Source organism: Cervus elaphus, chromosome 21 (assembly GCF_910594005.1).
Source record: "Cervus elaphus chromosome 21, mCerEla1.1, whole genome shotgun sequence".
Lineage (NCBI taxonomy): Eukaryota > Metazoa > Chordata > Mammalia > Artiodactyla > Cervidae > Cervus > Cervus elaphus.
This window is the reverse complement of record NC_057835.1, coordinates 20590432-20614287: the sequence shown is the minus strand read 5'-3', so window position 1 is coordinate 20614287 and position 23856 is coordinate 20590432. Positions and strand designations below refer to the sequence as shown.

At 43.0% G+C, this 23856-nt stretch overlaps 1 protein-coding gene across 1 annotated transcript; it reads right to left on the bottom strand.

Annotated features, from left to right (window-relative positions):
• Positions 1–546: 546 nt before the first annotated feature.
• Positions 547–15342, bottom strand: C21H8orf76 (chromosome 21 C8orf76 homolog). Its single transcript, XM_043880451.1, has 6 exons — positions 14819–15342; positions 11950–12045; positions 11087–11230; positions 6657–7105; positions 4634–4766; positions 547–843 (listed from the first exon to the last, which is right to left on the bottom strand). The coding sequence occupies exons 1-6, from the start codon at positions 15059–15061 to the stop codon at positions 646–648; spliced, it is 1263 nt and encodes a 420-aa protein (XP_043736386.1). The 5' UTR covers positions 15062–15342; the 3' UTR covers positions 547–645.
• Between the last annotated feature and the right edge of the window lie 8514 nt (positions 15343–23856).

Genomic DNA, 23856 nt, shown 5'->3' with positions numbered 1-23856 from the left:
CCTGGGCCCCGAGTAATCAAGTCTTCTGCAGCCTCCCTGACACTGGCAGGTTAATGTGCAGGCTTAGAGGTGTGGTAAATCTCAGCCTTCAACGCACCCTTCCTAGAAATGGTTTCCTATCACATTTCAGTATTCCTGGACACTCAGGATGAATTTACCAAAACAACATGGATACTTACACTGCTAATACAGTAACTGTTTTTAGAAGATTATAAAATCTTAAAGTCTCTTTTATTTTAAAAAATTCATTTAAATTGAAGCATAGCTAATTTATAATGTTGTATTTATTTTTAATTTTTGGCTGCACCTACAACATGTGGGACCCTAGCTGCCCCATCAGGGACTGAAACTGCATCCCCTGCACTGGAAGGCAGAGTCTTAACCACCAGACTGCCAGGCAAGTTCCTAAAAGTCCCTTTAAACACTTTTCCAACAGGTATCTTCTAAAGGGGCAGTAGGCCTCACACAAGTGAATGACAGAAATCTAAAAAGAAAACAAAAAATCAAGAAATTGAACACAGTAGAAATTATCTGGGAGAGAAGCCATTTTTATAAAACAGATGATTGTTTTTAATTCAGTATATTCCATGATTAGCAGAGGATTCTGTCTGAAGTACAAGATGTTTTTTGTTTTTATAGGGACCACTAAGGCAAGATCTGTATCTCTGAGTGGAACTGATTTTCAAAGGGATGGACGTGGTCTTTGATCTTTCTGAACCACTTGTCTTCAAACTCTTTCGAAGACCCGATCACCAAGGTAGTCAGGGCCGCGGGGCCAACACACTTGACCTCCGTGTGAACCTCGTCTCTGAGTTTTTCTGGGACGATATCTTCGCCCATAACCTGCAACAGGATGGGGGGAAGAAAGATAAAACTCTTTCCCAATAGGTGCAGCAGACACAGAATAGAAGACCATGCTGGTCATCAAGTGCAAAGGATTTCTCACAAAAGCAGACCTTCCTCAGCAGTCAGGGGACAATTCTGACAATTCAACATATGAAAAGATGTTTATGAGGTAGTGATCCAAGACCACATGTGTAAATACCCTACTGCTAGTCGCATATCTCCCTGAGTGAACACATCAGGGAGGCACAAATGTGGCAGGAGTACCACTCAGGCCACAGCGAGTGCCGCGCAGACCTTCGTGTATCACAGAGCATCTTCGGGGGGCAAGAACGCAACCGTGAGGGGTTCCTCCTCCTTACAAGCGACAGAAGAGTAGGCTTGGGCGGAACATAACTGCTACTGTGCAGAGCACAGACCTCTTCTTATGACATTCTCCAGGGACGTCAAAGGCAGCCAACAGCTGAGCAGCGAGTAGCTGAGTCCGCCCTTTCCTGACCCAGAGAGACTCCAACCCTCCAGGATGGTCACCACAGCAACCCGAGACCTTCGAGCACGCCAGCTCTCTGAAGGCGCAACACTGCCCCCTACTGGTGAGAACCAGGTCCAGATTCTGTGTGAGCTTCTCTTCGACAAGGCACCCACAAAGCTACGTCTGCAGGAAGCTCGCATCTGAACCCACTATGCCATCCGACCACATTTGGTAAGGAGAGTGAACATTTCCCACCCCCACATTTCCCACCAATCATCATGAAAAGTCAGGGAGCCACTTGGCAGGGATGTGGTAAAGGGAACTAGTCACTTGGATTTGGACTAGATGATCTCTAGGTTTCCTACAAACCCTGAGGTCTTCTGTGTTCGTGAATACTCAAATCATAATGGATTAGAAACCCACTGAAACAATGGGTTCCACTGGCTTTAAATCTTCAAAGACTACTTACTGTTTGAGGCAAAGGCTGACAGGATGAGTAGCAACTGTCAGGATTTATTAAAGCATGGTAATTTCATCAATTCGAAGACAATTTCTATTTTTCTATCTTGACATTTCTAAAAACCAAGTTGTATCTTATAACCACTGCTGTGTCACAGTGTAAAAAGCACCTTATTTTTCTTTTAGTGGCACATCAACTAATGATGTGTCTTACAACTGATGACTGCTTGGACTCAATAAAATGTAGTATTTTAAAATCTGAGATATAACACCAAAAGTGTATTTTTTTATTAAAAAATAAAGAGAGAGAGAGAATGGAATAATAGCAATATTCAAGCAATGCAATATTCCAAAAAAAGGGCTCAGCAGGTGCATAATTCACAGACAGAGAACTATTATACCAATCTGTCACACATGGTGAAGAACACGAAGATGTTTAAGACATCTCCTAAGGAGGCCTAACAGGGCTTCCTGGGTAGCTCAGTGGTAAAGAATCTGCCTGCCACGGAGGAGACACGGTTTTGATTCCTGGGTTGGGAAGATCCCCTGGAGAAGGAAATAGCAACCCACTCCAGTATTCTTGCCTGGGAAATCCCATAGACCGAAGAGCCTGGCGGGCTACACAGTCCACGGGATCGCAAGAGTTGGATAACAACAACAAAGGATGTCTTAAAAGGAACTTAAAATCTAGCTGCAAAGATAAGACACTCTTCTATTTTCAGCGGCCCAAAGAGCTACCTTTTTCAGCAATCACTCTATCGAGCTCAGAGGGAGAGACTGCCACAGACCAGGATGTTCAGGAGAAGGTTCCTGGAGGATGTGCGGCACAGGCTGGGCCTCTGAGGGTGAGAAGAGTAAGTAGCTGGAGATGAGAAAACCCGTGACAGGTGTGTGACACACGGTAGACTAGTCCAGTGGAAGCAAAAGGTTTGTGGAAGGAATAACCAGGCCCTAAGTCTGGGATTACTCTCAGGAAGGCCTCAGACATCATATCAAGGCACCAGAACTGGACCCAGTCTCTAAGGTAATGATGACACATTGAATTTTAGTTTTTAATGTAAGCAGGTAACATGGTCAAAGCCATGTTTTAAGATGAGCCCAGCAGCACAGCTGAAGACAGATTTGCAGGGAGAGCAAGAAGCCAAGGCGGGAGGTCACCATGAGAGCAGACGTGAGGCGATGGGACTAGGGTGTTGGCGGTGGGCCCCGCAGGAGTGAGACTGGAGAGGAGAGGCCCACGGTGAGGGACGGTCCAGGTCTGGGTGAAATAAGAAAGACAGGTAGGATCGATGAAAGAAACTAAGTCTAGAACAAAGGCACGGCTCTCTCTAGCTCCCCTCTGCTTCCTCTCAGCGGGTACTTACTGATGGCCAAGTCCATGCTGGGCGCTGACCAGAGACTGACTAAAGGTGGTTTTGCCAAGTAGCCTCGTTTTACATTTGTACTCGAAGTGACAGCAGATCAATAATCACCTTGGATTAATGACTCCATAAATCACTGATCTGAGATGGGAGACAAGTGTTCCAAAGATGGGATCAGAGATACGACTGGAGGGTCATCAACCTAGAGGTGACAACAGGTACTACAAGCATGGTTATGATTTGTGTGGGAAAAAGAGACAGAACAGAGAACCTGAGTGAAAGCTCACAGAATGTCACTACTTAAGACACAGGGGAAACTAGCAGAGTCCCAGACAGCAGAGGAATGGTAAGAAATAAAGGAGAAAAACAGATGAGTATTTTTAGCAGTTTTGCTGCTCCGAAGCAAAAGGAAGAGGGAACAAAACGTGAGTGGTCAATGGCGCTGAATGCTAAGAAAGATGGGAAGCAGAGAGGAAGGAAAAGCAACCTCAGTAAACTCAGGAGAGATGGTCTATCTATACGTGTCTAAGGGTCCAAGGGAATGAGCCCATGGAAGGGGAAGGCAGAAAAAAGGCTCAGAGAGAACAGACGGGGGAGATGACCCCAGAAGAGGGAAAAGGGGTCCAGCTGAGAGCTTAGCCTGGGGAAGGAAGACAGGACAGACAGACCATCAGCAGTTCTTGAAAGAATGATGTTAGGAGGTATATGGATAAAGAGCTATTCTCCTGGGAAAGTGCTTGAGCTGTCAAGTTTCAATTACATATTAAAAGGAATTAGCATGAATAACATAAAATCTCCAAATGCCATGTTTAGAAATTTAAAGAGCATTTTTTTTTTTTTTAACTTTTGACCACAAAGCAAAACATACAGTATCTTAGTTTCCCCAGCAGGGATTAAATCCGGGTCCCCTGCAGTGTGGAAGCTCGGAGTCTTAACCACTGGACCACCAGAGAAATCCTTATCAATTAGCATATTTTTAAAAAAGCTAATACCAGTTAAACAAAATTGACATTTGAGTTTCTCTACAACTGTCAAAGTAATAACAGGGTGGAGCAGAAAGAAAATGGACTTGAAGCTGGAGGGGTTCCCATTTAGTTCTGCCACTTAAAAATCTGACCTTAGGCAAGTCACAGCCTCTGTGAGCCTCTCCCACAGGCTGTTATGAGGACAAATGGGGGGAAAGACAGACAAAAGAGCTGCCCAGATGTCAACATTCATTCATTCAGCACTCACGAAACAATTACGGGGCCTTTCTGATGTTCAAGCAGGCAGGTGCTAACAAGCACTGACAAGTAAATGAGCTTGCTGCAGGACAGAGGAGGAAGAGGCCACTTTCGGCAGTTAAGTGATCAAAAGGCACGGGAAGAAGGGAGACAGAAGTCCTCTAGAAGATGCGATTTAGCCCTGTGTTTTTTTGTTTTTTTCTTTAAATGGTCTCGGAGCCAGGAAAAATATCTGTGATGCTTCATTTCACATAAACCCTGGGGGACACACTCACCTCTGCTATCAACAGCAAAGTGTCTTCTTTGAAGCTGAACCTTTTCATTTTATCTTCAATTTCCTGCTGAGTCCTCAAGTTCCTCTCCAAAGCAAACGATGTTTGCTGAGATTGGGCAAGCTGAAGCAAAAGCCTGAAAAACAGCAGGTCCTAGTCTGGAGGCACCCAAGAAGGATGAGGACACGTTCACACACAGCATGGGCACTGGGCTGGAAGCAAGTCTTCTAGGCAAAGAAGGTCCTCACCTTCATCTGAATCCCTAAAGCTCTTTACCCTCAACGAATTGCACAACTTTACACTGGAGAACCATCTTTTCTACAATTCATAGACCAAGCTTCCAAAGGAACCTTTAGAGAGCAAAGACCTTGCAAGGGCTTCCTGTAGAAGTCGGGTGACTGAAAGCACAAACGATTTCGAGTGAAGAGAACAAGCCTCCCCATCAGAAGCTCCTCCCCAGAAGTGCCAGGAGCAGTCCCTTTGAAGTCGGCGCTCTGTGACCCTTCGGTCTCCCTGAAGCCACAGCAGCCCGACCTCAAGGACTAATGAGGTTCTCCAGCACGCTTCAATTACTTGAAGCAGAGCCAAACCTTCAGTGACCCTCTGATGACCACTTTGCAGTCGGCTAACCCCTGACCTCCCCATCATGGTCGTGCCCTGGTCCCCTCTCTTCTTCCTCCTGCTCTCCTCCCACAGCTCTTTCTCTTTGCTGTTTTCTAAAACACTGAGTGTGCAGATTGTTCCAATTTCCCTCCAGCCTCACTGTTACACCCGGAAGCAGAGCTGTCCTGTTCAACTCATTTCCTGCCTCCAGAAATGCACATACTACTCCAGGCACTGAGGGATACTGGTGAGCAAAAGAGATAGGTTTCTGCCTCAAGGAGCGGAAGGAGAAAGATCACAGGTAAATAAGCTAACCTCAGGCAGTGATGAAGGGCATGAAGCAAACATTCAAGACAGGATGGACGAGGCGTCTACCTCTGACAGGGCCATGCCGGAAGGATTTTCTGAGCCACCATTCATGCCAAGGCTCAGTGAGGAAGCAGCCATAGGAACATCTGGGAGAAGGGGCTTAGCCAGGGGAAGGCAGCCCGGCCACAAAAACTAGCTTCAAATGTTCGAAAATCACGAAGATCTCTGTGACCGAAATACAGCCAGGAAGAAAACAAACTGGAGTGAGAGAGACAGGCAGGGCCAACTCACATTAGGTCAGTGCAACGGGAAGCTGCTGGAGTTTTACAAAAGAACACGCGACCTGACTGGCCTTCACTCTGACTGTTCAGATCATCTACTGGCCTCTGGAGACATTCACACACATGATCCCTTTATGTCCTCGCTTTCTCTCTTGTGCTCTTGAAATTACTGGACAATACTGCTTACACTTGGCTCCCTCCATTTCACGTCCATTTACCCCTCCATCCTCTGCCGTCTGCTTGTCACCACCGCGACTGAAACTGCCTTCTCAGAGGCCACACAAGAGCTCTTGCCTTCAAAGCCTTTTCACACTCCCTCTGATCACTAATCCTTCCTGGAGCTCCTCTAGCTCTACCCCCCACCTCCTCACGGAAGACTCCAGCTGGACTTCCACCCTCGATCGGTTCTGCTCGCCCACTGCTGTCCTGTCTCAGGGGAGGCACCACCATCCGCCCTCACCCACAAGGTAGATTCTTCAGGGTCATCTGATTTTCTTCTTTGGTAGCTTTCTGTGGAAAATCTCTTGCTTAAAATATCACTTCCTCCTTCGTCAATATTTTATACATTTAATTTCCGCCCCCCAATTTTAACATCTGCCAACCTTAATCTCTTGAGTGGTGATATGAGCTGTATTCCTGAGCAAGCATAGTTCTTTTTTTAAATCTTACATACTAAAAGGGCACATTCAAAGGATCCCATCAAGACCATGAGAAGAATCTCAAAAACATATATCAGGTGTCTAGCCTAGAATTTTTAGAAGCTTAAAATCAGAAAAAATAAAATCCTTATTTTGACCTTAGTACCATGTGTGTCTCATCCACTCTTAGCTTACCTGGTTCGTATAAAAGAGGCACAAGCTTTCATCCGAGTTTCCAGCAACACTGCTGCTCTCTCTTCTGTCATACGGTTTTTAATATCTTTAAGAGCTTTCTCATTCTTTTGCTTATTACCCCTGCCTACTTCCACAGAGCTCTCAGGCAAAGTTTCAGAGAAACACAAAAGATAGTCTTTTCCTGAGTGGGGAAAGGAGGATTTGATAGCCGTGTCACTTGAGGTGAAACTGTTCTCTTTCTGAGATGACTCAAGCGATGCTGAGAGTGCTGGCTCCAAGTTCAGGTAAGCCTCTCCCAATTTGCCCCAGTTCCAAGGATTAAAGGGATGCAAAGAAATCAGTTTCTGTAGGCAGAAAATGGTTTTCTCCAAGTTCTGCAAACTGGAACAAATAGTAAACTGGAGGTAGAGTACAGTGGTTAAGTGGTCTGTGTTAGTTGCTTTATTTTCCTAAGGAGAAAAAACAAAGGTTACAACATTTAAACTACAAGATGTTTCCCATATAAAAATGAAGATGCCTAAAAAATCTAAGTTGTGCATGTCCTAAATCACAAGTATCTTTCATTAGCCACACAAGTAGAGCAAACTAAGTGTTTCTCACTAGATCTCATTTGAAACCATAAACCTAGAGAAATATATGTGTGTGTTCAGTCGCCTACAACTCTCTGTGACTCCCTGATCCCGTCAGGCTCCTCAATATACACCAGCCGAGAAAACATCACCAGTCCTTCCCAAACATCCTAATGTCACAGCAGTAACATAATCCAGGTGATAGTGGCTTGGCAAAGCTCAGTACCAAAAACCTCTGCGTCAGTTTATTTTCAATTGTGCATTATAATCTTAATTGTCTTCAGCCAGACATCTGAAAGAACCAAGCCAACTTTTTTATACCCTGGGCTAATGGTTCCATTTTAATATTCCAGGCTTTCTAAAAATCCAAATGGCAATTTCCTTGAGGATTCAAATGGACTCTATTTCCAAATTCTACTTGGCTTAGACATCTTAAACAGGACGGCCCTGAAGCTCTCTGTGTTTCATGATGCATCGTAATTGAATCCAAATGCCTTCTCTGGTAACCATTATCAAGACCAGTTATTCTTGGCCAGAGGGGGTTGCTTGGTTTCCTTCTGATCAGAAAATCCTTTTCAAGTCTACTTAACCTGAGGCACCGCCTCTTGCCTAACTTGCCATATGGCAAAAGCCCTGTGGGTGAGGGCTTCTTTTTCAAAGTCAAAGTCTGCAGAGATTCAGTTGACTTTAAGTCTAAGGAAAATCTGGCCTACTAGTATCTGGATCAAGCTCCTGCACAGAACTGAGCAAGAAATAAGAGTAAAACTACCCAGCATGCAGCCGGGAGGAACTGGCACAGCAGTGAGTGAAAGCTTGGGGAGGACTCTGAATATCCATACGTCGAGGGAAAAGAAAGCAGCTCAAGCCCCATGTCACCTGTCAGGTCATACTATACCTTCCCAAGACAGAACTGCTCCGGTCCACTATCACTGTCATTCAGTATTCTGTCTTTCCCCATAGACCATTAAGTTCCAAAAGAGCTTCTGTTCAATGCTGAATTCCCAGTACCGAGCACAGCACCTCAGACATAGCAGATACCTAATAACTGTTGGGAAATACATCTTCATGTTTCTTATTTATAGTAAGAAAAGCAACATGTATAGACTGTCTACAGGAAACGCAACCTTTCCTCTACAACCAGTCCATACTGCTCTATACTGTTTAAAAACATTTCCAGGGATTTCTCTGGTGGTCTAGTGGATGAGACTTCACCTTCCAGTGCAGGAGGGAGAGGTTCAATCCCTGGTCAGGGAGCTAAGATCCTACATCCCTTGTGGCCAAAAAAACCAAAACATAAAACAGAAGTAATACTGTAACAAATTCAATGAAGATTTTTAAATAAATAAATACAAATAAAAACATGTTCACATTGAGAAAGCAAGTGTGTGTTGGGGTCTGTAGCATACAAACCATGATTCCGATGCACCGATTCTGGGTGGCCTAACTACCGAACAGAAGGAAATGGCAATCCACTCCAGTCTTTTTGCCTGGAAAATCCCATGAACAGAGGAGCCTGACGTGCTACAATCCACAGGGTCACAAAGAGTCGGCATGACTGAGCACAACTGGTAAAGCACTCTCTGGAAATTAAATTCCATTTATGAGTTTGTGTGATTCTTCCCAGAATATGGCAAGTCCTGTAATGCAATGACGATGATGATTGCTAACATTTACAGAATGCTCACCATATGCCAGACACTACTCTAACTGCTTTACTCATGGAATCCTCATGACAATCCTTTAAAATAGATTATCGCTATTCCCATTTTAGAGATGAGGCAACCGAGTCACAACAGAGAAGTTAGATAAGCTGCCTGCCGTTACACAGCTAGTAAGTAGCAGAGCTACAACAGTTCCTGCTAGAAGTCACAGAATAAAGGTACTTCAGAAGAGCTGATGCGTGTTAGTGGGCTTAGGAGTCTCCCATTAGTTACTAGGTGAGTTGATGTAAACGCAGGGTATGGACAGGGTTCTTTCTCCTTGGCGTTGAACCCAGAACTGGGCACACGGTAGGACTGAAATGTTTGTGAAGTGACAGATGAGAAAAAAAAAGTCATTAACCGTCAAAAAGCAGTTTCCTTACCACAGTTTATCACATGAGCCTCCCAGAGACTACAAGGTATTTAAATTAAGAAATAAGTTCTATTACAAATTTTATTCAAAATCATTAAGAAGAAAGACGAATAAACTTCAGTAGTAATGTTCATGTCATGCTGGGCACTCTAGGACTTGCTGTCTGTTTTGTTCAATGCTGACCTGTTCCCTACAGAGTGTGAGGGGACAGTAACCGCTGAAACAAAACCCAGAAATGAGCCAGAGCAAACAAAAAAAAGAGGGTCTATAAGAAGGGAGAAACTTTTAAAATGAAAACAAAACACAGGGTATCAGGAAATGAGAAAAGCATGCAAATAGGCAGGGTTCACTGAGATCATGTGAAGCGATTGCACCCCAAAGCAAGGGGTGAGACCCACGAGCCTCTGGTGCCGTTTCCTCCCTAATACCCCTGCCTGTCAGGGTGCCCCGGAGGCCAACGGGCAGTCCTCCAGGGCCTGAGAGAGGAGCTGAAGGGCTTCAGCTGGCTCCTCCTCCTGCCTGGCTCTCGGGCTCCAGGTGGCGTCTGCTGACTGGCAACACAGTATTCTCTGAGACACAGAAACAGACTCACTAAGCTAGAAGGAACCAGACAGCCCAGCCTTGACATCACTCTTGCTGCCTCCAGGGGCCCTCAGGGGAAGGCAAAGCACAATAGTGACACCAGGAGATGAGAGGGAGAGGGAGGCAAGGGCAGAGCCAAGTCGCAAGGCAGGACGGCTGACTGATGTCTACAAAAAGCAACCGGAGGAACCCAAGTTGCTGTTAATTTGCAGACCAGGGAGGCTGAACACTGTTAAAACCCACGAAGTTCACTGTGTTCACGCCATGTGCTTCCTTAACAGGGTAATCTTATCTTCCGGTTTTCAGAATTAACCCATAATTAGTAGAGGGGAGAAAAGGAAAGAACAAAACACAGCTGTTTTCCATGTTCCGAAGGACATTACCACCAAGGTTTCCTCTCACGGCAAGAGGCTGAGGTCCTATGCAACGAAGCCCAGGCAAGTAAATTTAAGGATTTCTCTGAGTTAACAAGATAGAGGAGGACAATTCAATTGCGTGCATACTTTAGGCTCACCTCTGGCCAACAAGATTCGAAGGATTCAAGGTCAGTGCCTTGGTGCCTCATTAAGTCCCTCTAGGGAAGAAAACTGGTCATCTATAAACTGGGATTGGTTGACTCAAACTCACTCCCATATAAAATATTCACAAAAAACCTACAGGTGCTTTAATCTGAAAACAAAAATAAGCAGAATCTAGCAGTGCTCTTTTTTATTGCTTAAAAAAAATCCTGCAGACTCCATCAGCAATAAAAAGGATTAAGCCTGGCTTAGTATGATATTTATTCAATTTTTGGCAGCCTTTTTTTTCCTGTTTATAAAAGTAATATATATTCATTGTGGAAACTTCGGAAAACAAAAATCTAAACAACAACAAAACACCTAAAGAAGAAAAAAGATCACTGGTAATTTACTGAGTATTTATTTACTCCTAACAAGAATAAAACCTTTGCAAGTGAGGTTTTCAGGCAATGAAGAATTTTGAGCATAACATAGGAAAAAATATTACAAGGAAATGATTATGTCTGGAGCTCCAAACTGTTCCTCATAATAAAGCTCTTCCACCACTGACAATTTCCTTCTGCTTATCCAAACCCACAGATTTTGCTGCCAGCAAAAAGTTGTTTTTTGTTTTGTCCTTTTTTTTTTTTTTAAAAGAAAATAAACTATTCAGTCATCTTAAGAAAGCATGGGCACAGAAACCACTCACCAAGTTTGTGGCAATCTCCAGGGCTTCCTTGTGCCTTCCCAGGTGAACAAGGCATCGAGCCTGGCCTTCCTGGACATCCCTTTTCATGGCAAAATTTGTAGACGGCAGTTTTTCTGAGATACTGGAATACTCTTGCAGTGCTTTCTGGCAAATAATTGTTAAATACAGGCAAATGAAGCAAAGGGATGAAGAGAAAGGCAGAAAACACAATAGGAAAAGAGAATTCAGTCATGGGGGTGATGTGTTTCCTAGGCAGTAGGTAATGTTATAACTGATTCTACAAAGAACTAAAGGAAGACTTGAGCATTTCAGTCAGTACTAGTTTTCTAAGAGGTAGAGAAGAAATGGCTGCAGAATATAATTAAAACATTCTGGAGCCCAAAAGACCAGGATGTGACTCCTGGTTTTGTCACTAACTTGCTGGAGACCCTTTTCACATGAGCAAAACAACAATAGGATCCTTGTGAAGATGACATGAAGTCGATATAAAAAGCAAGCTGATAGCTAGTTGTTAGTTGTTTCCCCCACTTCTTTTTTAAAACATATTTTGGGGTGCCTTGCTCCTGTGGCCCCACAAGGTATCCAAGCTAGAGGCTTCTGCATACTGAGGAGATAAGGAATCTACAAGGATCCAAACAAGCTCTCTATACTGGAGTGACAGGAAACAAAACAAATCATACAGAGCTGTGTGGAGAAGGCCAGAAGCTTGGGATTCTCAGAGTACAAACACATCTCACAAAAGATTAAATTCATCTTCAAAAGCAACACACTCATAACTTATTATAGTACACTGTTACTTAAATATGCGGCGGCGGACAAGAGAACATTTCAAGTGGCACAATCTTCTATGTGTTAAATTCTACCTGATACTCTTGCCGTCTGTAGGCCAGGTCCCCTTTGAATTTCTGGACAGTCAGAGCTTCAACATCATCGCTGCTCCCTGTTTCTTCATAAAACCACTAGAAATTGTGAAAACAGCATATTATAGAGAAGGAGATTATGTTTTTCCACCCCATGTGCAGGCGTGCTAAGTAACTCCGTGCGACCCCGTGGACTACAGTCCTCCAGGCTCCTCTGTCCGTGGGATTCTCCAGGCAAGAATATGGGAGTGGGTTGCCATGGCCTCCTCCAGGGGATCGTCCCGAACCAAGGATTGAACCCACATCTCTTTTGTCTCCTGAATTGGAAGTTGGGTTCTTTACCACAAGTGCCACCTAAGAAGCCCTTTCCATCCCAGACTCAGGGGCAATTTCCCATATATAACTGATTAAACCTCAAAAAAGACATACTTTTCCAGGATAAGACTCAGGAAAATATCTGACAAAGAAGAATGACAAGTAGTTTTTTGTTTTGTTTTTGCTGCGCTGGGTCTTCATTGCAGCAAGTGGACTCAGCAGTTGCAGCCATCAGGCTTGGTTATCCTGCAGCATGTGGGATCTTAGTTTCCAGACCAGGGGTTGAACTCACGTGTTTTGCATTGCAATGCAGATTCTTAACCACTGAACCACCAGGGAAGTCCCAAGAATGACAATTTTTATGGTGATTCAGTTTTGATGAAAATTATCACCAGTTATATCAATAATAAGATACCTCAACTAAACAAGCATGAAAGTATTTCGTTTCCATAGCATTTCCAATTTGGGCCTGGGAATCTACATTTAACTAGCACAGTTCACAGTGGTTCTTTAGACTGAGATATGTTTTCCTGCAGAGAAATTCTTAAGAGAGGATGGAACTGGGACTGACAACTCTTTACAGAGATGACATAGGAAAGAACTGCTATTATAGTGCTATTATGAAAGTGTGAAAGCCAAAAGCAGAATCCAAGCAAAGAAAAGAAATTAAGGCTGAAAGGAGGCTTCCATGCAATCAAATGCCAACGTACTGTAGGAGAAAAGTTTCAGGAAAAGTCCATCTGGAATATTTTATTCACTTTTCTACTGCTTTAAGCCCTAGGGATAGAAAGAAAAGTGAGACTGAGATTTTTTTTTTAATTATTGCATAAACAATGCTAAGATGAGAAAACAGGGATGACAAAAAGTGCTCCATGTGCCAGTTTTCCAGCTCCAAAGAAGTATCTCGTCCTCTCTTTTACTCACAGTAAAACACACTGAAGTTGAATGAGGTCTGTCCCCAGTTAAATGTTATTATTAATTCAAAAGTAACTGCATTTGTGATGGTTCCACCATGGTGTCAAACTTTCTCGGTTCTATTTCTAAGAGAGATGCCCGGGTATCACAACTACCCTGATACTCTATTCTGATAAGAAAAGGAGGGAAAAGCTGTGAACAAGGGTGAAAACCAGGACGTGAAGTGCTGGTAAGACAAACACCTGATTCCACACCGAGCCTTAAGGGAAAACCAATCTAGCTCAAACTCCTAGTTTTACACTTGGGAAAACCAACAGGACTTGAATGAAGCCTGAATTCATTTCTTGAATGAGGTGTGAATGGTAACTCTCTGAATTTATGAGAGTTACCATTTGCCAAATAAATAAATTCTAAAGACAAGTGATTTCGGGGATTTTACTTTATAAGTAAACAGCACATCACACCTGGCAAAGTATTATATCATTCCACTCTCACAAGCCAACATTCCACTCTGTAAGCCAACAAACATTATTTTATTTTTTTGTCAAGTGACGAATAAGGAACTGACACTCTGAAAGTCAATTTCTCTGAAAGTCAGTTTACTGACCCGTAAAGTCAATGCTAGAATCCAAGCGTCCTATCTCACAACTGTGGCTTTTTAACGTGGTACCACAGGACTTCAAAAGTCCGTTTCCTGGTTTTAGTCTACAGGATCAAGTAGGCCACTCTGAAAGACTACACGTGGCAAGGAGGAAATGTAAGTGAAATAAAACAAAAATGCAATCCAATCCAGTTATTTCAGAGTTCCTGACATCTGTATGTATAGGGATTTTAAGGAAAAATGAGACAATATATGCCCAGTGCCTGGAATACTATTTAATAAAAAGGAACTATTATTGGTGAGATGAGGTTTACAGACTAGAAAAAATCCAAGGTAATACTCTACTTACGCAAAATATTCAGAGTTCCTACTATGAACAAGAACTGGTAGGCACTGTGGAGGACGTAAGGTTAAGCACGCACGATCCTGTGATCATTCAGCATTCTGGGTTTAAGAGCTTTATGAGATACTGACAACTGCGTTAATAGGTAAAAGAGGGGAAAGGAGTCAAAGACAAAAATAATGCGGTCGGAAGGGGGAGTTAGAAAAGACTTTCTGGAGGAGGCGGAATTTAAGGTGCACCTTGAGAAAGGGATATAATTGAACGTTTTTGACCACCTGAGCGGGGTTAACGTGGGCAAGGGGAACTCAGTGAACAAGGACAGGCCCGGTTCGGAGAGCAGACAACACTGAGGTCTGAAAAGTGGACGGTGGCTGAATTTCCAGGGGCCCTGACTGTACGGCTGCAGAAGCAGCGGAAGTCAGAGTAGGGGAGTCAAGCCAGCGAGGCGCGGTGAGACCGGCCGAACGCCAGATGTGACGTGATGGCCGACTGCGCGGGGATTCCCTCGGGTGCAGAGGATGTCGGGCTCAGCCGGTGTGGCTGTTGGGTGAGGGATGGCAGGGAGGCCCAGGTGAGCGCAGAGCAGCAAGAGGGTCTGGGTTCGGGGGACAGGCTACGCGGGCGTAGGGCGTCTGAAGCGCTGTCGGGCCGGGACCACCAGGCCCGGTGGCGGCGGTGAGGCAGACAGGCTCTCTCACCTGCGGCTCGCAGCGTTTGGCGCGGTACGACTCGGGTGGTCCAGGCCGCCGCTCCCGCCTCTCCTCGAACACCGAGTCCTCGAACTCCCCCCCGAGCAGCCAGCATCCCGTTTCCATTGCGCGCCCCACACCGGCGCATGAAGAGGAGGTGGTGCCTGGAGCGGAAGGGGCGGGCAAGATCCGGCGCGCGGCATGCTGGGACTTGTAGTCTTGGGGCAGAGGCCAGACCGCGACTTGGCCCATGGCTAGTTTCAAGTTGTTGAGCTGAGATTTTATCTAATTCACAAGGTGCAGACAGAACTTGACTTCTCCGTTTCTGGAGATGGACAGAGCGATCCTTATGTGAACGCATTAAAAAGCATTGGCCTCAGGGTAGCTGTTCAAAACCAGTTTTTCACTGTTGACAGTATTCTTGGAACTGTGCTAAGCTTTTTTTTTTTTTTTCATTTTATTGTACCTTTTTAAAAAACTTTTGAAAGACACAGTGATTCTCATTTTTCAAATGAAAAATTGGGGCCTTAGAAAGGTTAAGTAATTTGCTCAGGATGAACTATTATGTCGCTAAGAGTTGGGAAATAAAGAATTGAGTCAATAATCTCTGTGTGTCTTCATGGAAGAGCCACACCAATAATAAAGATTGGGGTACAGTAATTCAGAAAAGCTATGACAAACCTAGACAGTGTATTAAAAAGCAGAGACATTACTTTGCCAAGAAAGGTCTATATAGTCAAAGCTATGATTTTTTTCCAGTAGTCGTGTATGAATGTGAGAGTTGGACCATAAAGAATGGTGAGTGTCGAAGAATTGATGTTTTTGAATTGTGGTGTTGGAGAAGACTCTTGAGAGTCCCTTGGACTGCAAGGAGATCAAGCCAGTCAATCCTAAAAATCAATCCTGAGTATTCACTGGAAGGACTGATGCTGAAACTGAAACTCCAATACTTTGGTCACCTGATGTAAAGAGCTGACTCATTAGAAAAGACCCTGATGCTGGGTAAAATTGAAGGCAGGAGGAGATGGGGACAACAGAGGATGAGATGGTTAGATGGCATTACCTACTCAAATGGACGTGAGTTTGGGCAAGCTTCGTGAGTTGGTGATGGACAGGGAGGCCTGGTGTGCTGCAGTCCATGGGGTCACCAAGAGTCGGACCTGACTGAGTGACTGAACAACAACAACACAGTAATTCAAGGGCGTGTAAAACAGGGGACATAGAGATTTCTTCTGGGGACTCAATCAGGGAGCATTAATTCTGCCCAGAAAAACACTAGATCCCAGAACTCTAAACACAACATTTACTAGAATTCTTACCCTTTCAAGTTGTTCCTTGAGACAAAAAAGTACAAATTGTTGACAAAATAGTTGTGGTGTATTAAGCATAGTATTATGGCACCATATTACACAGCAGGTCATAGACATGGAGGTTTTCTCTTCCAGGGTTCTTTTCTCAACCCAAATTTCTACTCCACACATTAACTCTAGGAGAACCGAATCCACTCCTCAGTTTTTCAAAATCCACCTCTCTATTGATGATTCCCCAAATCTAGAACCAGCTCCTGTATCCTTGGTGGAAATCTCCACCAGAACAGCCTACAGACATTAACCACTGATGAATTCATTTATATAAGGACCCTTAGGGAAATGTCCTAGTTAGGAAAAATTTAGAAATTATGGAAAAGAGGTATCCATAATATTATCACCCAGAAGCAATGGAGTCAAAAGAAGGAAGAGCTAGTTGCCTTAATTCTAAAATGCTCTGTCCTAACAAAGACAGTACAGCATGTTGTCAAAGGGCCTCAAGCGCCAGATTTGTCTAGATTCATGGTCCTGGTTCAGCTATTCACTGGCTGTGTACCTGATCTGTGAAGTAGGCATTGAATAAAAGAGTGCAGGTAAGGTGCCGGTTGGATAGCAACTGAGTAATGCATGTTCATTCAAAATTCCTGTCCCAGGTGCAAAGAGCAAAGCAGGCAGGGTTTCCCGCCCCCCCCCCCCTTTCCCTTTTTTAGGGCTGCTTGGTTTTTGGAACTTCTGCTCTCCCCTGTTCTGAGATGCCTCCAGTCTAGCCTCTTCCTGGCCCTACAACTAACTGAGGTAGATATTTTGCTGAAATGATCAGGAGGTCATGGAAGGAGAGTTTATGGGTAAAGGAGAGTTCTTTGCCCTTTGAACTCAGGCTCCCTGAGCTAAGGGGTTTCCAGCCTTTTTACCGCTAAGAACCCTCTTAGTTATTTTCCTCCAAAGTATGGAGGATTTGCATATGCAGTAAAACTGCATATGGAGGATTTGCATATGCTAACTAACGATTGCTTCATTTTCCTTTAGCATTGCCCCACTACGTGTTAGGATTCTATGAAAGCAAAGAAGTAACTGCCAAGGACCCTGGGAAGCTTGAGGAAAGATTAAATATGATTGATGTTAGGTCATTGACAATAATGAAAACAGCTCAAAGATTGTTATCAAGGACCCAGGGTCTGGTAACCCAAGTTGTAAACCACTACCTCAATTGATAGACCCTGGAATAATATTTTAAAAGAGGAGAGTAAGGCTTTCCTGGTGGTCAAGTGGTTAAGAATCTGCCTGCCAATACAGGGGACACAGGTTCGATCCCTGGTCTGGGAAGATCCCACATGCCACAGAACAACTAAGCCCGTGCATCACAATTACTGAAGCCAATGCTCTAGAGCGCATGCTCCACAAGAGAAGCCGCAATGAGAAACCCATGCACTGCAGCAAAGAGTAGCCTCTGCTCACCACAACTAGAGAAAGGCCCAGTGCAGCAGCGAAGACCCAGTGCAGTCAAAAATAAATTTTAAAATAAATCTCTTTAAAAAGAGAGAGAGGCGTGCAAACCAGTATAAGAGTGCTCTGGAACTGTTAAACACACCTCAGACACCTAGGAAATGCCAGGTGGTAGGGAGTGCCTATGACAGACACTCGGACGGCAGGAAAGGAGACAAAGCGACTTTAGTTTGCACTTATCTAGCACCCAGGAAACAATATTTGTAACAGCCTTTGCCAAAGTTAGCATTCTTTTTTCTTTTATCGGCAATGCCGAGAGGCATGCAGGATCTTAGTTTCCCAACCAGGGATAGAACCCATGTCCCCTTGCAGTGGAAGCACAGAGTTTTACCCACTGGACAGTCAGGAAAGTCTCTGTAAATTTTTATAGGAGGTACAGTCACTGATTCAACTAAAACTTATTGAGTACCTACTATAAGCAAGGACTGTTTTGAGTGGAGGATACAGTGATAAATAAGACAGATGAAATTCTTGCTGTCATGGAACTTCGGTTCTAGTGAATAGATAGATAATGAACAAGTAAATGAAAGAGGTAGCTTTAGACCATGGTAAGTTCTACAAAGAAAATTTGGGGGATGATGTATAAGGGACTCCTTCAGGTAACTGGGTAGTCAGAGAAGGTACCTCTGAAGAGCTGAGTCAGGAGTGAAGAGAAGGAGCTGGCCAAGAGAACATCTGTAACAAGAGCATCTGAAAAACTGAAAGGCAAGAATGAGGAGTGGGAAGTGAGCCTCAGTCCTGAGGCCAAGTGAGCTCGCAGGAGAGCTTGGTGTGTGGCCTGAGACAGGAGAGTGAAGCAGGTAGTAGCAAATCGTGTGCTCCTTACACATTTACTGAATGAACAAATGATCTAATGACCCCAGATTTCAAGTACTGTATCTTACTAGCTTCTTGGCTGTATCTCTTGTATTTGCTGTGTCTGGTGCCCATGATGTCACAGGATTTTCCCATCACCCCCGTGGTTGTCATATGATCTGACTTAGTAGCTGAATTTTGGCCTCTTTGCTCTTTTCCGCTACAAAACTCAATTTCATGCCCTTTTATTCAGGTCAGCAACTCTTGAGCCAAATGAAATTTTCTCAGGGCTTGTGGAGTGTACTGTCTCTTGCTGAGATTATTTCATTCCAGTGTCACAGGCTGTTGTCCCAAAGACAAACACTGCCTGCCAACACCAGCTATGGGCACAACTAGCCGGCATTGCTTTTTTCTCTCCTGGCTCCTGGACTCGTAATCTTCAGTTCAATTTGATGAACATTTACTGAACAACTTTGTGAGGACACTGGCTAGGCACTAGAGGCAGTGGTTAAGGGTGAGAGCTCTGGAGACAGTTTGACATCTCTAACACTTACTAGGTGTGTGAATTTGAACCTGTGTGAGGCACTAGATGGGATATTAAAAAGCAGAGACATTACTTTGCCAACAAATGTCTGTCTAGTCAAGGCTATGGTTTTTCCAGTGGTCATGTATGGATACAAGAGTTGGACTATAAAGAAAGCCGAGTGCTGAAGAATTGATGCTTTTGAACTATGGTATTGGAGAAGACTCTTGAGAGTCCCTCGGACTGCAAGGAGATCCAACCAGTCCATCCTAAAGGAGGTCAGTCCTGGGTGTTCATTGGAAGGACTGATGTTGAAGTTGGAACTCTAATACTTTGGCCACCTGATGCGAAGAGCTGACTCATTGGAAAAGACACTGATGCTGGGAAAGATTGAAGGCAGGAGGAAAAGGGGACGACAGAGGATGAGATGGTTGGATGGCATCATCGACTCGATGGATATGGGTTTGGGTGAACTCCAGGAGTTGGTAATGGACAGGGAGGCCTGGCATGCTGCAGTTCATGGGGTCGCAAAGAGTTGGACACAACTGAGCGACTGAACTGAACTGAACTGAGGCTCACTTTCCTTATCTGTACTGTGGGGGTAATAATAGTATCGACTTCATGCATCAGAAGATGAGACGGTAGGATGGCATCACCGACTCAATGGACATGAGTGTGAGCAATCTCCAGGAGATAGTAAAGGACAGGGAATCCTGGTGTGCTGCAGTCCATGGGGTCACAAAGAGTCAGACAGGAATTAGCAGCTGAGCAACTTCATGCATCATGCATGGGGATTCAGATAGATCATTTAACTCTATCATTCTAGTGCTTGACATAGTATTCAGCAAATGTTAGCTTTAAAAAGAATTTTTAAAATGTTTTCTGCCTTCAAAGTGCTGTAAGCTAATGAAATAGATGTACATACAGAGTCAACCAAGACCTGTTGGGTGGACATAGGGGAGGCAGTTAGTACTGACTACAGCAGGAAAGGAATGAGGGAGGCCCTTGAGGCAAGGCAACAACTATGGTGGTGACATCAGAAGGACAAGTCAGAGAGAAGGAATAACATTCATATAAGCCTGCCAATGCAGGAATACAAGTTCAATCCCTGGGTTAGGAAGATACCCTGGAGAAGGAAACAGCAATCCACTCCAGTATTCTTGCCTGGGAAATCCTATGGACGGAAGAGCCTGGTGGGCTACAGTCCATGGGCTCGCAAAGAGTTGTACACGACTTAGTGACTAAATAACAACATTATTTCAGTCAAAGCAGCTGTGTACCTACTGTGTAAAAAAATGCAATTAATGAACAAAAGACTGAATATAATACAAGATAGAAAGTAATGAACCCCTTAAGAGAAATATAAAGTGCAAAGGAAGTCTAAAAGAAAGAGAACTTAATTCCATTAAGGTACTTTATATTTAAAGATCATCTTTTCATGGTGCTGGATTAACTGGACATCCACATGTTTTTAAAAAAAAAAAAAAAAGAATCTAGACACAGACCTTACACCCTTCACAAAAAGTAACTCAAAGTGGACCATAAATGCAAAATGTAAAATGCATTTTATAAAACTCCTAGAAAATAACCTCGGGAAAACTGAGATGATCTTCAGGATGACAATGACTTTTTAGATAAAACACCAAAGGCACTATCCATGAAAGAAATAATGGATAAACTAGACTTCATTAAATTTAAAAACTTCTGCTCTACAAAAGACAGTTTCAAAAGGATGAGAAGACAAGCTATAGCTCAGCTGAAAATATTTATAAAAGGCAAATCTGATAAAGGACTGTTATCTAACATATAGAAAGAACCCTTAAAACTCAGTAAGAAAACAAACAACCTGATTTTAAAAATAGGTCAAAGACCCTTGGTAACAACCTAAAGGGGTGGAATAGGGAGGGAGGTGGGAGGGATGTTCAAGTGGGCGGGGACATGGGTATATCTGTGGCTGATTCACCTGTGGCTCTTTGGTAGAAACCAACGCAATACTGTAAAGCAATTATCCTTCAATTAAAAATAAATAAATTAAAAAAATAGGTCAAAGACGTTAACAGAAACTTCACCAGAAAAGATATACAGATGGCAAAAAAGCATATGAAAAGATGTTCAACATTAGTATGTAGTCAAGGAAATGTAAGTTAAAACAACAGTGAGATCCCACTACACACTATTCAGTTCAGTTCAGTAGCTCAGTCGTGTCCGACTCTTTGCGACCCCATGAATCGCAGCACGCCAGGCCCCCGTCCATCACCAACTCCCGGAGTTTACTCAAACTCATGCCCATCGAGTTGGTGATGCCATCCAGCCATCTCATCCTCTGTTGTCCCCTTCTCCTCCTGCCCCCAATCCCTCCCAGCATCAGGGTCTTTTCCAATGAGTCAACTCTTTGCATGAGATGGCCAAGGTACTGGAGTTTCAGCTTCAGCACCAGTCCTTCCAATGAACACCCAGGACTGATCTCATTTAGGATGGACTGGTTGGGTCTCCTTGCAGTCCAAGGGACTGTCAAGAGTCTTCTCCAACACCACAGTTCAAAAGCATCAATTTTTCGGTGCTCAGCTTTCTTCATTATTAGAATGGCCCAAATCTAGAATACTGACAATACCAAATGCTTGTGAGAATATGGAGCAACTGGAAATCTCATTCACTGCTGGTAGGAATATAAAATGGTATAACTACTTTGGAGGATAATTTGGCAATATCTTCCAAAACTAAACATACTTTTATCATATGACATAAAGAAATCACAAGAAGAGATACATCAAGACCAATATCTTTTATGAATGTAAGTGTAAAAACCCTCAACAAAATACTAGCAAATGGGAGACAACAGAATATTTCAAAGTATGACACACCATAACCAAGTGGGATTTATCCTAGGAATATAAGAGTGGATCAACAAAAGAAAATTAAACAATGTAATACATCATGTTAATAGAATGAAGGGTAAAAATAAGCTCATTTCAACTGATGCCCTTTCATGATAAAACCTCTTAGAAAACTTGGAATAGAACTTCCTTAACATGATAAAAGGCATTTAATGAAAGCCCACAGCAACATCATATTTGATGTGAGACTGAAAGTTTTCTCTTATGATCAAGAACAAGACAAGCCTCTATCACCACTGCTGTTCAACCCAGTACTAGAAGTTCTAAACAGAACCATTAGACAAGAAAAAGAGCCTTCACATTGGAAAGGAGTAGAACTATATCTATTTATGGATAACATGATGCTACAAATAGAAAATTCTAAAGAATCCACATGAAAGTTAACTAGGGCTGGTAAACAAATTCAGCAAAGTTGCAGGTTAAAAGATCAACAAACAAAAATTTTGTGTGCTTCTATACAGCAGCAATGAACAATCTGAAAAAGAAATTAAGAAAGCAATTCCAGTATCAGTAACATCTTAAAAGAATAAAATACCTATAAATAAATGCAACCACGGAGATGAAAGCAAGACTTGGTTGCATTTATTTATAGGCATTTTACTCTTTTATACAATAAAAACTACAAAACATTTGCTCAGAATGAGCAAAAAAAAGAAAAATAAATTGGACTTCACCAAAATTAAAATTGTGTGTGCCTCTTTTTTGTGTGCATTATAAATAAAGTGAAAAGACAACCCACAGAAGTGAATACAGTCAATTCTCATTACTCACAGCAGTTGTATTCTATAAAGTCACCACAGACACTGAACAAATGCTTGTAGGGTTAAGATCCTGAGAGCTTCCGGTCATAAGTTTCATCAATCAATCAATACATACACCTTGGTTCATGTGTTTTTGCTTGTGTGTGTGTGTGTATGTGTGTGTGCACGTTCAGTTGTGTCATCTCTCTGTGGCCCCATGAACTGTAGGCCGCCAGGCTCCTCTGCCCAGGGAATTTTCCAGGCAAGAATATTGGAGTAGGCTGCCATTTCCTACTCTAGGGGAGCTTCCCAACCCAGGGATTGAATTCACTCCTCTTCTGTCTCTTGCATTGGCAAGTGGATCCTTTACTACTTGTGCCACCTGAGAAACCTGTTTTTGCTTAAAGACACCTTATTTAATACATATTGATATATATTGGTTATTCATTAATGTTAGACACCTTATTTTATATATATATATATAAAATAGGTTATTATATATATTATATATATATGATATACATATAGGTTATTCATTAACGTTCAACAGCATATTCCTTGTGTCTGGATGAGGCTTATCTAACACACGTTTTTCTCCACAAGGCGTGTCACACTTTCCTTGCATTCGGTAATGCTGGAAGACACTTTGGCACTATACTTGGGAGTCATTTTAAACAGCAAAATTACCAACAAAGAAACACAAACTATTTTAAAAGTGGCACTAAACAGATTTCAAAAAGGATGGTTCTTTACATCCTGACAGCTAAAATAAGAGGCAAAGCATTACCTTTTTTGACCTCAGCTGGAAACATACACATGGGACAACTCAAATTTTTTGCTACTATGGACAAGCACATGAATGAGCACAAAACTGCCATGAATAGATTCAGGGGTTACAATTACATTTTAATGAGTAGTCAAATTTGCACATACAGAACCTGTGAATGAGAATTGGCTGTATTTATGAATTGTGTATCTGATAAGAGTGTAACATCCAGAATATATGAAAAACTCCTAAAACTCGACAACAAAAAGGCAGCCCAATTAAAAACGTAGCCAAGGACTCAAATAGACATTTTTCCAAAGAAGATATACAAATGATCAACGACCACATAAAAGATGCTCGGTATCATTAGTCATTAGAGAGATGCAGATCAAAACCACAGGTGAGGTATCACTTCACACCTACTAAGATGGTGCTAATGATAATCTTCAACACTGAAAATAAAAGGTGTTGGTGAGAATAGTGAGAAATCAGAACCCTTATACACTGCTGGTGGAATGT